At 39.0% G+C, this 15592-nt stretch overlaps 1 protein-coding gene across 3 annotated transcripts in view; it reads right to left on the bottom strand.

Moving 5' to 3' along the window:
- The window catches only part of ZYG11B (zyg-11 family member B, cell cycle regulator), a 130235-nt gene that overhangs the window by 95554 nt on the left and 19089 nt on the right, over positions 1-15592 (bottom strand). Inside the window, exon 2 of one of the 3 annotated variants that reach the window (XM_064281980.1) lies at positions 1965-15408. The exons of the other annotated variants lie outside the window; for them this stretch is intronic. Coding sequence (XP_064138050.1) covers positions 10212-12845 — 2634 coding nt within the window. The 5' untranslated portion in view covers positions 12846-15408 and the 3' untranslated portion in view covers positions 1965-10211. Of the gene's footprint in view, positions 1-1964; positions 15409-15592 lie in introns of those variants that run through there. 3 annotated transcript variants of the gene reach the window in all.

The following is a 15592-nucleotide window of genomic DNA, read 5'->3' as shown; positions in this document are numbered from 1 at the left end:
GCAGAGTCTCAGGTTATAAAATAAACATACAAAAATCACTTGGATTCCTCTACATCAACAAAAAGAACACCGAAGAGGAAATAACCAAATCAATACCATTCACAGTAGCCCCCAAGAAGATAAGATACTTAGGAATAAATCTTACCAAGGATGTAAAAGACCTATACAAAAGAAAACTACAAAGCTCTACTACAAGAAATTCAAAAGGACATACTTAAGTGGAAAAACATACCCTGCTCATGGATAGGAAGACTTAACATAGTAAAAATGTCTATTCTACCAAAAGCCATCTATACATTTAACGCACTTCCGATGCAAATTCCAATGTCATATTTTAAGGGGATAGAGAACAAATCACCAATTTCATACGGAAGGGAAAGAAGCCCCGGATAAGCACAGCACTACTGAAAAAGAAGAAGAAAGTGGGAGGCCTCACCTTACCTGACTTCAGAACCTACTATACAGCCACAGTAGTCAAAACAGCCTGGTATTGGTACAACAACAGACACATAGACCAATGGAACAGAATTGAGAACCCAGACATAGATCCATCCACGTACGAGCAGCTGATATTTGACAAAGGACCAGTGTCAATTAACTGGGGAAAAGATAGCCTTTTTAACAAATGGTGCTGGCATAACTCGATATCCATTTGCAAAAAAATGAAACAGGACCCATACCTCACACCATGCACAAAAACTAACTCCAAGTGGATCAAAGACCTAAACATAAAGACTAAAACGATAAAGATCATGGAAGAAAAAATTGGGACAACCCTAGGAGCCCTAATACAAGGTATAAACAGAATACAAAACATTACCAAAAATGATGAAGAGAAACCCGATAACTGGGAGCTCCTAAAAATCAAACACCTATGCTCATCTAAAGACTTCTCCAAAAGAGTAAAAAGACCACCTACAGATTGGGAAAGAATTTTCAGCTATGACATCTCCGACCAGCGCCTGATCTCTAAAATCTACATGATTCTGTCAAAACTCAACCACAAAAAGACAAACAACCCAATCAAGAAGTGGGCAAAGGATATGAACACACATTTCACTAAAGAAGATATTCAGGCAGCCAACAGATACATGAGAAAATGCTCCCGATCATTAGCCATTAGAGAAATGCAAATTAAAACCACGATGAGATTCTATCTCATTCCAACAAGGCTGGCATTAATCCAAAAAACACAAAATAATAAATGTTGGAGAGGCTGCAGAGAGATTGGAACTCTCATACACTGCTGGTGGGAATGTAAAATGGTACAACCACTTTGGAAATCCATCTGGCGTTATCTTAAACAGTTAGAAATAGAACTACCATACAACCCAGAAATCCCACTCCTAGGAATATACCCTAGAGATACAAGAGCCTTCATACAAACAGATATATGCACACCCATGTTTACTGCAGCTCTGTTTACAATAGCAAAAAGTTGGAAGCAACCAAGGTGTCCATCTACGGATGAATGGGTAAATAAATTGTGGTATATCCACACAATGGAATACTACGCATCGATAAAGAACAGTGACGAATCTCTGAAACATTTCATAACATGGAGGAACCTGGAAGGCATTATGCTGAGCGAAATTAGTCAGAGGCAAAAGGACAAATATTGTATAAGACCACTATTATAAGATCTTGAGAAATAGTATAAACTGAGAAGAACACATACTTTTGTGGTTACGAGGGGGGGAGGGAGGGAGGGTGGGAGAGGGTTTTTTATTGATTAATCAGTAGATAAGAACTGCTTTAGGTGAAGGGAAAGACAACACTCAATACATGGAAGGTCAGCTCAATTGGACTGGACCAAAAGCAAAGAAGTTTCCGGGATAAAATGAATGCTTCAAAGGTCAGCGGAGCAAGCGCGGGGGTCTGGGGAACATGGTTTGCGGGGACTTCTAAGTCAATTGGCAAAATAATTCTATTACGAAAACATTCTGCATCCCACTTTGAAATGTGGCGTCTGGGGTCTTAAATGCTAACAAGCGGCCATCTAAGATGCAGCAATTGGTCTCAACCCACCTGGAGCAAAGGAAAATGAAGAACACCAAGGCCACAGGACAACTAAGAGCCCAAGAGACAGAAAGGGCCACATGAACCAGAGATCTACATCATCCTGAGACCAGAAGAACTAGTTGGTGCCCAGCCACAATCGATGACTGCCCTGACAGGGAGCACAGCAGAGGACCCCTGAGGGAGCAGGAGATCAGTGGGATACAGACCCCAAATTCTCATAAAAAGACCAAACTTAATGGTCTGACTGAGACTGGAGGAATCCCGGCGGCCATGCTCCCCAGACCTTCTGTTGACACAGGACAGGAACCATCCCCGAAGACAACTCATCAGACATGAAAGGGACTGGTCAGCGGGTGGGAGAGAGACACTGATGAAGAGTGAGCTAATTATATCAGGTAGACACTTGAGATTGTGTTGGCAACTCTTGTCTGGAGGGGGGATGGGAGGATAGAGAGAGAGGGAAGCCGGCAAAATTGTCAAGAAAGGAGAGACTGAAAGGGCTGACTCAAGAGGGGGAGAGCAAGTGGGAGTAGGGAGTGAGATGTATGTAAACTTATATGTGACAGACTGATTGGATTTGTAAACGTTCACTTGAAGCTTAATAAAAGTTATTAAAAAAATATATATATATATACATACATATAAATTAAAATTAAATAAAGCCTATAAATTAAATTCCATCGGTTTTCCTATTCTACAGACAAGGAAACTGAAGTTTTGAGAGGTTAAGTAAGTTGGCCAGGGTTACACAGCTAATAAACGGTACCACCAGAATTAGATCCTAGGCAATCTCACTCCAGAATTAAGTCCGGGCTTTTAGGCACTATGTATCCTGCCTTTTTTTTTTAATGTCTGACTCCAAAGCCAGTTTTTTTCACAATTCCTTCATATACCACAGCTATTTACGATTATGTCCGTTTCCCCCACTAGACCATGAGCAGTTCAAGTTCAAGGAACCTACTAACCCTTTCCTTATTTCCCTAGTACCCAGCACAGTCCCTGGTATTCACCTGTTATAAGAAAAAAAAAAAAAAGAGTAAGTTCAAATTAGGAAAGTGGCAAAGTGACTTGCCCAGTATCACAATACTTGTAAGAAGAGGGGCCACAAATACAAACTCAGATCTACCGATTACAAGCCCATACTTTTTCCACAATATCACACCATCTCTCAAGCAGTTAGAATAATTATTAGTCTACATTGATATAAATGCCAAAAAAATTACTTAGGGACCAGCTGGTTGTTAGAGTAGCTCAGACATGAGATGACGATGCTATGGATTAGGGTAGAGAGAATAAAAATGGAAAAAAAATCAAAATGAAAATATTTTGAAGGGAGAATTGACAAAATGTAGTGACTGAACAGGAAATAGCTGCTATTTCTGAATCTCCAGTACCTAGCACAATGCCTGGCACTCTACTAGGCAGATGTTCTTTGAAAGACTGACCAATATTCATACAGCATACTTTTGACACATATCCTCTCATTTAGCCCTCACAACAGCCTTTGGGACTGGTACACCAGACACCATTTTGTATGAGGACACTGGAGCTCAGAAAGAGCAATATACCCAAGTTTACCTAGTTTAAAGACCCGAGGTCTTTAAAATTCTAAAAACCATGCCCTTTCTCTTACCCCACAAAACCCCCTCAGATGAAGGACAAAAAGGGGGGGGGCAAAATTAACACCAAGATTTAAAGTAACAGTTAACCAGGAAAAACAATAAGTGTCTGTGTGTGTGTGTGTGTGTGTGTGTATGTACAGGAGAGACAGAGTGCAGAAAACAACACAGGGTAAAATGTCAACATTTTACGAATCTGGGAAAGCTACATGGGAAATCCTTGTACTGGTTTTGCAATTTTTTATAAATCTGAAATTGTCACAAAAAATTAGAAAATAAAATTGGTTAATACTCTCATGATCTCACTAACAACACTGTAAGAAGACAAGGCAAGGGATTATTTCTTCAGGGGAATTTGTTATGGTCATAGAGAGTCTGTCTGCTTAAGCAATTACAGAAACGGAACTTTACTTTGGTGAAAGACTAGTAACCAGTTGCCATCGACCCTATTCTGACTCCTGGCAACCTCATGGGTGTCAGAGTAGAAATGTGCTCCACAGGGTTCTCAGCGGCTGAGTTTTCAGAAGTAGACTGCCAGGACTTTCTCCTGAGGAGCCCCTGGCTTGACGCTAAACAAACTTTCAGTTGGCTGGTAAGCACATTAGCCATTTGAACCACTCATGGAATCCTTGGTGAAAGCGCTGAGCTGAATATGTATTTGACAATCACCCCCTAGTGGTGACAGCTGAAGTCAGAAGAATGGATAAACTCTCAGAGGGAGAGTGATGAGAATAGATGACTCAGCCCTGTAATTAACCATCACAAGTACAGCTGGCCAAATGACACGGTCCCTGAACAATGGCTGAAAAGATATCCTATGGCAAACAGGAAAGACAATTCCAGCCTGAAACAACAGCACAGCCCATTTTTATTGTTTTTTGTGTGTTTTGTTGTTGTTGTTAACATGATTTTTTCTGAAACAGAATATAATCCTGACATTGTGAACTATTCAAGTAACGTCAGCCCACATGTGTCCTTTCATAGTGGTCAGAGTAGAAATTGGCACCATTTTTCTGGACATAAAAGATTTAATGACAGTCTTAAAAACACCCATACTCTCTGATCCAGTAATTTCCCAACCAAGAATTCCAAAATTACCAAAAAGAAAAATCTCCCTTATCTGTAAAATAATTGAAGCTACAAACAGGGGAGCCCTGGTGGCCTAATGGTTAGGAGCTTGGCTGCTAACCAAAAAAATTGGCAGTTCAAATCCACCAGCCACTCCTTGGAAACTCTATGAGACAGTTCTACTCTGTCCTATAGGGTCGTTATGAGTTGGAATTGACTCGATGGCGATGGGTTTGGTTTACAGACAAAGGTATTGCCACAAAGAGATAAATCAGTTTTCCTCGCCAAAAAAAAAAAAAAGGTAAAATGGTAAGCAAATTACAGTATATCAACTCTACAGATAATGCAGTAATTTGTTTCTGAAGAATTTTTAATGACAGCAAAATACTAACAATGAAATATTAACCTAAATACAAACAGCAGGATTTGAATTATGTATTTATACATGCACAGGAAATGATATTGCCTGAAAACTTATTTCAGAATGTAAGATCAGAAAAATTCTAAATTAAATAATATGGTAAATCCATATAGAAGAGCAAGAGTATGATTTATTAAAAAAAAAAAGGGATAACAGTCACATCGCAGGAGGGAGGAGGCGGCACAGAGAAATGGGACACAGGAAAAAAATATCAGTGTACTATGCCTTAAATTGGATGCTATTTAGGTATGTCTACTATGTTTCATGGCTTACACAAATGTTTCATATGTTCTTTCTGAATTAAATACTTGACAAAAATGGAAAAAATACAAAAATTAAAATTTGTGGAAATGAAAAAATCCAAGTTTCTCCTTTTAAAATATTGTATTGCTCAAACAAGAGTGCCCATTTTTATTGACGATGGTCATATTTTTCAATAATGTATGCGTTCATACATTATGAAAAGGCTTTTCATTAGATCAATGAAATTATACTAATTTTGAATGAAAATTATATATTTAGGTAGCACATACACTTATGTTTTCCTGAATTGGCCATAAATGCAGCTTCTTACCACTGCTCTTATATGTTTTCCATATGCAGTCTTACCTTCCCCAGAGCTTTTATCATCTGATAATGATGCACTGGGTTGGGAAAAGCATTCTGGGGTAGTTTTCAGGGCGAAGGCAGAGTGCAGCTAGTGTATGTGCGGGAAGCAGATAGGTGGTAAAAGGGGAATTTTGAGAAGTGTATTTGTGAGCTCTCTACTTCACAATGTTGCAAAAATGCTAATAAAGAATTTGAGTTATTTCAGAATGACTTTTAAAAGTTTTTTTTTTAATTTTATTGTACTTTAGGTGAAAGTTTACAGTGCAAATTGTTTTTCATTAAAAAATCTGTACACAAATTATTTTGTGACATTGGTTGCAATCCCGCCAATGTGTCGGCACTCTCCCCATTTCCCTTTACACTCCAGGTTCCCCATGTCCATTCCTCCAGTTCCCTATCCCTTTCCTGCCTTCTCCTCTTTCCTTTTGGACAGGTGTTGCCCATGTGGTCTTGTATACATCATTTAACTAAGAAGCATGTTATTTTTTGTTTTACAGGCCTCTCCAATCTTGGGATGAAAGGTGGACTTGGGGAGCAGCTTTACTTCTGAGTTAACAGGGGTCCGGGGCCATGGTCTTGGGGGTTCCTGCAGTCTCTGTAAGACCAGTAAGTCTGGTCTTCTTTCGTGAATTTGAATTTTCTACATTTTTATCCTGCTCTGTCCAGGACCCTCTACTGTGATCCCTGTAAGAGAGATCAATGGTGGTGGCCGGGCACCACGTAGCTCTTCTGGGCTCAGGACGGTGGAGGCTGTGGTTCATGTGGCCCATTAGTCCACTGGACTAATATTTTCCTTGTGTCTTTGGTTTTCTTCATTCTCCTTTGCTCCCAACATGATGGGACCAATAGACATGTATCTTAAATGACCACTTGCAAGCTTTCAAGACCCCAGATGCTACTAAGGATGCAGAACATTTTCTTTATTAACTATGTTATGCCAATTGACCTAGATGTCTGCTGAGACCATAGTCCTCAGCCCCCCGTAACTCAGTCCCTCAAGGTGTTTGGGTATCTCTAGGAAGCATCTATGACTTTGCCTTGGTCAACCTGTGCTGACTTCCCTTATACTGTGTTGTCTTTCCCTTCACCAAAGTCAACACTTGTCTACTATCTAGTTAGCGACTTCCCCTTCCGATCCCTCCCCTCCCTTGTAACCATATTGTTTTTTTTCTGTATGTAAACTGTAATGGATTGAATTGCGTCCCCAAAAATATGTGTCAACTTGGATAGGCCATGTGCGGTTGTCCTCCATTTTGTGATTTTCCTATGTATTATAAATCATAATCTCTGCCTGCAATTAAAGAGGATTAGGGTGGGACGTAACACCCTTGCTCAGGCCATATCCCTGATTCAGTGTAAAAGGATTTTCCCTGGGGTGTGGCCTGCAGAGAGTTGGGGACCCCATACCACCAAGAAAGCAGCAATGGGAGTAGAGAGTGTCCTTTGGAGCTGGTGTCCCTGTGCCTGAGAAGCTCCTTGACCAGGGAAAAACTGATGACAAGGGATCTTCCTCCAGAGCCAAGAGAGAGAGAAAGCCTTCCCCTGGAGCTCACACCCTGAATTTGGATTTGTAACCTGTTAGACTGAGAATAAATTTCTCTTTGTTAAAGCCACCCACTTGTGGTATTTCTGTTACAGCAGCACCAGATAACTAAGAGATAAATCTTTTCTTGACTTTTTATAATAGTGGTCTCATACAGTATTTGTCCTTTTGTGATTGACTTATTTCACTCAGCATAATGTCCTCCAGATTCATCCATGTTGTGACATATTTCGAGGATTCATCATTGTTTTTTATCACTTACCATAATTTTTTTTCCATTCATCTGTTGATGGGCACTTAGGATATTTCCACTGTTTTGCTATTGTGAATAAAGCTGCAACAAACATGGGTGTGCATATATCTATTTGTGTGGCGGCTCTTATTTCTCCCGGATATATTCCTAGGAGTGGAATTGCTGGATTGTACAGTTATTTCTATTTCTAGCTTTTTAAGTAGGCACCATATCATTTTCCATAGTGGTTACACCATGCAGTATGTATGACAGTTTCAATCTCCCCACAACCTCTCCAACATTTGTTATTTTCAATTTTTTTGATTAGTGTCAGTAATGTCAGGGTGAGATGGTATCTCATTGTAGTTTTGACTTGCATTTCATAAATGGTTAATGATCACGAGCATTTCCTTATGTGACTGTTAGCTGCCTGAATGTCCTCTATGGTGAGGTGTCTGTTCATGTCATTTGCCCATTTTTGTCTTTTTGTTGTTGAGGTGTTGAAGTATTTTTTCCCAGTCTGTAAGTTCCCTTTTTACACTTTTGGTGAAGTCTTCTGATGAGCCAAAGTGTTTAATTTTTAAGAGCTCCCAGTTACCTAGTTTATCTTCTGGTGTTTGTGCATTGTTAGTTATGATTTGTACTGAATTTATGCATGTATTAGGGCCCCTGGTGTTGTCCCTATTTTTTCTTCCAGGATCTTTATCGTTTTAGGTTTTATACTCAGGTCTTTGATCAAATTTGAGTTAGTTTTTGCGTATGGTGTGAGGTGTAGGTCCTGTTTCTTTTTTTACAGATGGACATCCAGTTTTGCCAGCACCATTTGTTAAAAACACTCTTTTCCTCATTTAATGATTTAACAGACTTTGGTCCTTTGTCAAAGAGCAGCTAAACATAGGTGGATGGATTTATGTCTGAGTTCTCAATTCTGTTCCATTGGTCTATGTGTCTGTCGTTGTACCAGTACCAGACTGTTTTGACTGCCACGGCTGTATACCAGGTTCTGAGATCAGCTAGTGTGCGGCCTCCTACTTTGTTCTTTTTCTTCAACAATGCTTTGTTTATCTGGGGTCTCCTTCCTTTCCATATGAAGTTAGTGATCAGTGTTTCCATCCCATTAAAGAATGCTGTTGGTATTTGGATCGGGGTCATATTATATCAATAGATTTTTTTGGATAGAACTGATACTTTCACAATGTTGAGTCTTCCTATCCATGAACATGGTATGTTTTTCCATTTATGTAGGTCTCTTTTGGTTTCTTGCAATAGTGTTTTGTAGTTTCCTTTGTATAAAACCAAGCCCAACCCATTGCCATCAAGTTGATTCCAACTCACAGACGCCGTATAGGACAGAGTAGAGCTGCCCCACAGGGTTTCCAAGGAGCAGCTGGTGGATTCAAACTGCCAACCTTTTGGTTACCAGCTGAGCTCTTAACCACTGAGCAACCAGGGCTCCTTTCTTTGAATAGGTTTTTTTTTTTTGCAGAAAACTTTTTTTTACTAAGCCACATGTTTTTCTATAAAAATTCCTTAAAATTACATGTAGTTTCTCTGTAGAGTAAAAGGTGAGGATTAACAGTCATGCTGTCTTTCTTTATGGAGAGAAACCAGGATGCAAACACAGGCCAATCCAATTCTACTAGGGATGACAAAAGTCCTTTGACTTTCACAAACATACATCATACTTTTTTTTTTTAATAATTTTTATTGTGCTTTAAGTGAAAGCTTACAAATCAAGTCAGTCTGTCACATATAAGCTTATATACACCTTACTCCATACTCCCACTTATTCTCCCCCTAATGAGTCAGCCTGCTCCCTCCTTCCAGTCTCTCCTTTCGTGACAATTTTGCCAGTTTCTAACCCTCTCTACCCTCCCATCTCCCCTCCAGACAGGAGATGCCAACACAGTCTCAAGTGTCCACCTGATACAAGTAGCTCACTCTTCATCAGCATCTCTCTCCAACCCATTGTCCAGTCCCTTCCACGTCTGATGAGTTGTCTTAAGGAATGGTTCCTGTCTTGGGCCAACAGAAGGTTTGGGGACCATGACCGCCGGGATTCCTCTAGTCTCAGTCAGACCATTAAGTCTGGTCTTTTTATGAGAATTTGGGGTCTGCATCCCACTGATCTGCTCCCTCAGGGGTCCTCTGTTGTGCTCCCTGTCAGGGCAGTCATCGGTTGTGGCCGGGCACCATCTAGTTCTTCTGGTCTCAGGATGATGTAAGTCTCTGGTTCATGTGGCCCTTTCTGTCTCTTGGGCTCATAGTTATCGTGTGACCTTGGTGTTCTTCATTCTCCTTTGATCCAGGTAGGTTGAGTCCAATTGATGCATCTTAGATGGCCGCTTGTTAGCATTTAAGACCCCAGACGCCACATTTCAAAGTGGGATGCAGAATGTTTTCATAATAGTATTTTTTTGCCAATTGACTTAGAAGTCCCCTTAAGCCATAGTCCCCAAAGCACCGCCCTTGCTCCGCTGACCTTTGAAGCATTCAGTTTATCCCGTAAACTTCTTTGCTTTTGGTCCAGTCCAGTTGAGCTGACCTTCCGTGTATTGAGTATTGTCCTTCCCTTCACCTAAAGTAGTTCTTATCTACTAACTAATCAGTAAATAACCCTCTCCTGCCCTCCCTCCTTCCCCTCCTCATAACCACAAAAGTATGTGTTCTTCTCAGTTTATACTGTTTCTCAAGATCTTATAACAGTGGTCTTATACAATATTTGTCCTTTTGCCTCTGACTAATTTCACTCAGCATAATGCCTTCCAGGTTCCTCCACGTTATGAAATGTTTCATAGATTTGTCACTGTTCCTTATCGATGCGTAGTATTCCATTGTGTGAATATACCACAATTTATTTACCCATTCATCCGTTGATGGACACCTTGGTTGCTTCCAGCTTTTTGCTATTGTAAACAGAGCTGCAATAAACATGGGCGTGCATATATCTGTTTGTGTGAAGGCTCTTATTTCTCTAGGGTATATTCCGAGGAGTGGGATTTCTGGGTTGTATGGTAGTTCTATTTCTAACTGTTTAAGATAACGCCAGATAGATTTCCAAAGTGGTTGTACCATTTTACATTCCCACCAGCAGTGTATAAGAGTTCCAATCTCTCTGCAGCCTCTCCAACATTTATTATTTTGTGTTCTTTGGATTAATGCCAGCCTTGTTGGAGTGAGATGGAATCTCATCGTAGTTTTAATTTGCATTTCTCTAATGGCTAATGATCGAGAGCATTTTCTCATGTATCTGTTAGCTGCCTGAATGTCTCCTTTAGTGAAGTGCGTTTTCATATCCTTTGAACACTTTTTGATTGGGTTGTTTGTCTTTTTGTGGTTGAGTTTTGACAGAATCATATAGATTTTAGAGATCAGGCGCTGGTCAGAGATGTCATAGCTGAAAATTCTTTCCCAATCTGTAGGTGGTCTTTTTACGCTTTTGCTGAAGTCTTTAGATGAGCATAGGTGTTTGATTTTTAGGAGCTCCCAGTTATCTGGTTTCTCTTCGTCATTTTTGGTAATGTTTTGTATTCTCTTTATGCCTTGTATTAGGGATCCTAACGTTGTCTCTATTTTTTCTTCCATAATCTTTACGGTTTTAGTCTTTATGTTTAGGTCTTTGATCCACTTGGAGTTAGTTTTTGTGCTTGGTGTGAGGTATGGGTCCTGTTTCATTTTTTTGCAAATGGATATCCAGTTATGCCAGCACCATTTGTTAAAAAGACTATCTTTTCCCCAATTAACTGACTCTGAGCCTTTGTCAAATATCAGCTGCTCATATGTGGATGGATTTATATCTGGGTTCTCAATTCTGTTCCATTGGTCTATGTGCCTGTTGTTGTACCAGTACCAGGCTGTTTTGACTACTGTGGCTGTATAATAGGTTCTAAAATCAGGTAGAGTGAGGCCTCCCACTTTCTTTTTCTTTTTGAGTAATGCTTTACTTATCCAGTGCTTCTTTCCCTTCCATATGAAGTTGGTGATTTTTTTCTCCATCACACTAAAATATGTCATTGGAATTTGGATTGGAAGTGCACTGTATGTATAGATGGCTTTTGGAAGAATAGACATTTTTACTATGTTAAGTCTTCCTATCCATGAGCAAGGTATGTTTTTCCACTTATGTAGGTCCTTTTTAGTTTCTTGCACTAGTACTTTGTAGTTTTCTTTGTATAGGTCTTTTACATCTTTGGTAAGATTTATTCCTAAGTATTTTATCTCCTTGGGGGCTACTGTGAATGGTATTGATTTGGTCATTTCCTCTTCGGTGTTCTTTTTGTTGATGTAGAGGGATCCAAGTGATTTTTGTATGTTTATCTTATAACCTGAGACTCTGCCAAACTCTTCTATTAGCTTCAGTAGTTTTCTGGAGGACTCCTTAGGGTTCTCTGTGTATAAGATCATGTCATCTGCAAATAGAGATAATTTTACTTCCTCCTTGCCAATCCGGATGCCCTTCATTTCTTTGTCTAGCCTAATTGCTCTGGCTAGGACCTCTAGCACAATGTTGAATAAGAGCGGTGATAAAGGGCATCCTTGTCTGGTTCCCGTTCTCAAGGGAAATGCTTTCAGGTTCTCTCCATTTACAGTGATGTTGGCTGTTGGCTTTGTATAGATGTCCTTTATTATGTTGAGGAATTTTCCTTCGATTCCTATTTTGCTGAGAGTTTTTATCATAAATGGGTGTTGGACTTTGTCAAATGCCTTTTCTGCATCGATTGATAAGATCGTGTGGTTTTTGTCTTTTGTTTTATTTATATGGTGGATTACATTAATGGTTTTTCTAATATTAAACCAGCCTTGCATACCTGGTATAAATCCCACTTGGTCGTGATGGATTATTTTTTGGGTATGTTGTTGAATTCTATTGGCTAGAGTTTTGTTGAGGATTTTTGCATCTATGTTCATGAGGGATATAGGTCTGTAATTTTCTTTTTTTGTGATGTCTTTACCTGGTTTTGGTATCAGGGATATGGTGGCTTCATAGAATGAGTTAGGTAGTATTCCATCATTTTCTATGCTTTGAAATACTTTTAGTAGTAGTGGTATTAACTCTTCTCTGAAAGTTTGGTAGAACTCTGCAGTAAAGCCGTCCGGGCCAGGGCTTTTTTTTGCTGGGAGTTTTTTGATTACCGTTTCAATCTCTTTTTTTTTTTTTGTTATGGGTCTATTTAGTTGTTCTACTTCTGATTGTGTTAGTTTAGGTAGGTAGTGTTTTTCCAGGAATTCATCCATTTCTTCTAGGTTTGCAAATTTGTTAGAGTACAATTTTTGGTAAAAATTTGATATGATTCTTTTTATTTCAGTTGGGTCTGTTGTGATGTGGCCCATCTCGTTTCTTATTTGGGTTATTTGTTTCCTTTCCTGTATTTCTTTGTCAGTCTGGCCAATGGTTTATCAATTTTGTTAATTTTTTCAAAGAACCAGCTTTTGGCTTTGTTAATTCTTTCAACTGTTTTTCTGCTCTCTAATTCATTTAGTTCAGCTCTAATTTTTATTATTTGTTTTCTTCTGGTGCCTGACATCATACATTTTTTTTAATTAGGGAAATATTGTAGAATTGTCATAACTTCTTTTTTTCTGATTTTTATTTTATACTGTGCTTTGGGTGAAGATTTACAGAGCAAATTAGTTTCTCATTAAACAATACACATATTATTTTGTGATAATTGGTTGCCAACCCAGCAACACGTCAACACTCTCCCCTTCTTGAACTTGGGTTCCCCATGTCCATTCATCCAGTTCCCGTCTCTCCTGCCTTCTTCTCCTTGCCCCTGGGCTGATGTGCCTATTTAGTCTTGTATACATGGTCGAACTGCATGTATTATTGTTTATTTTATAGGCCTTTTTAATCTTTGGCTGAAGGGTGAACCTCAGGAGTGACTTCAGCACCAAGTCACAAGGGTGCCTGGGGGCCATACTCTTGGGGTTTCTCCAGTCTGTGTCAGGCCAGTAAGTCTGATCTTTTTTTGTGAGTTTGAATTTTATTCTACATTTTTCTCCAGTGTATGCATCTTTTACATCCCTGGTTAGATTTATTCCTATTATTTTTAGGGGCTATTATAAATGATATTGCTTTTCTGATGTCCTTTTTGAAGTTCTCTTTCTTGCTGTATAGGAATTCAACTGATTTTTGTATGTTGATCTTGAATTCTACTACTCTGCTGAATCTTTCTATTAGTTTTAGTAGTTTTCTTGTGGAATCTTTGGGGTTTCCTATATGTCGGATCATTTATTTCTTCCTTTTCAATTTGGAAGTGCTTTATTTCTTTTTCTTGCTTTACTGCTCTAGCTAGGACTTCGAGCGCAGTGTTAAACAGGAGGAGTGATAAAAGGCATCCTTGTCTTGTTCCCATTCTCAGGTGGAATGCTTTCTGCCTCCTTCCATTAAGAATGATGTTGGTTGCTGGTTTTGTATAGATGCTCTTTATCATGTTGAAGATTTTCCCTTCTAGTCCTGTTTTATTGAGTTTTTTTTTTTTTTAATCAGAAATGGGTGTTAGACTTTATCAAGTGCCTTTTCTGCATCGTCTGAGATGATATGATTCTTTTCTTTTGTTCTGTTTCTGTGGTAGGTTATACTGATTGATTTCCTAAAAGTTGAACCATGCTTACATACCTGGTATGAAACCCACTCAGTCATGGTGTATTATTTTTTTTGATAGATGCTGAATTCAATTGGCTGGAATTTTGTTGAGAATTTTTGCCTCTATATTCCTGAGAGATATTGGTTTGTAATTTTCTTTTTTTGTGGTGTCTTTGCTTGGTTTTGGTATCAGGGTTATGAAGGCTTCACAGAATGAATTCAGGAATATTCCTACCTTTACTATGCTCTGAAATAGTTTGAGTAGTACTGATGTGAGCTCTTCTCTGGATGGCTGGTAGAATTCTCCAGTGAAGCCATCTGGGCCAAGGCTTATGTTTTGTTGGGGGATTTTCCTTATTATTATTATTATTACCTCTTCAATCTATTCACTTGTTATGGGTCTTTGCAGATTTTCAATCTCAGTTTGTGTTACTTTAGGTTGGTAGTGTGTTTCCAGAAATTTGTCCATTTCCTCTAGGTTCTCAAATTTGTTGGGGTACAATGTTTCATAGTATGCTGTTATAATCCTTTTTATTTCAGTTGGGTCTGTTATAATTACCCCAATCTCATTTCTTATTTGGGTTATTTGTTTCCTCTTATTTTCCTTTTGTCAGTTTGGCCGATGGTTTGTTGATTTTAATCGACCTTTTTAAAGAACCAACTTTTGGTCTTATTGATTCTATTGTTTTCCTGTTCTCCATTTCATTTATTCTTTCTCTCCTGTCTTTTTAATGACCTTTTGCTTTTTACGTGTATGATGTTCTTGATGTCATTCCACAATTTGTCTGGTCTTCGGTCATTAGTGTTTAATGCATCAAATCTATTCTTGAGATGGTCTCTGAACTCAGGCAGAATATACTCAAGATCGTATTTTGGTTCCCATGGACTTGTTTTAATTTTCTTGAACTTCAACTTGCATATGAGCAATTGATTGCCTGCTCTGCAGTCAGCCCTTGGCCTTGTTCAGACGGGTGATATTGAGCTTTTCCGTTGTCTTTCCACAGATGTAGTAAATTTGATTCCTGTGTAATCCGTCTGGCAAGGTCCACATGTATAGTCACTGTTTTTATGTTATTGAAAAAAGGTATTTGCAATGAAGAAGTCACTGGTCTTGCAAAATTCTATCATGCGATCTCTGGTGTCATTTCTATCACCAAGGCATATTTTCCAACTAGACACCCTTCTTGTTTCCACCTTTTGCATTCCAATCACCAGTTATTATCAGTGCCTCTTGAGTGCATGTTTGATCAATTTCAGACTGCAGAAGTTGGTAAAAATCTTCAATTTCTTCATGAAATGTACAAAGACCTGGAGTTAGAAAACAAAAAGAGAAGAACATGCTCGGCATTTCTCAAGCTGGAGAAACTGAAGAAAAAATTCAAGCCTTGAATTGCGATTCTGAAGGGTTCTATGGGCAAAATATTGAAAGACGCAGGAAGCATCAAAAGAAGACAGGAGGAATACACAGAGTCACTGTACCAAAAAGAATCAG

This window comes from Loxodonta africana, chromosome 3 (genome assembly GCF_030014295.1).
Source record: "Loxodonta africana isolate mLoxAfr1 chromosome 3, mLoxAfr1.hap2, whole genome shotgun sequence".
NCBI classification, from domain to species: Eukaryota; Metazoa; Chordata; class Mammalia; order Proboscidea; family Elephantidae; genus Loxodonta; species Loxodonta africana.
Note: the sequence above shows the minus strand (reverse complement) of the source record. Positions and strands in the feature narration are given on the sequence as shown.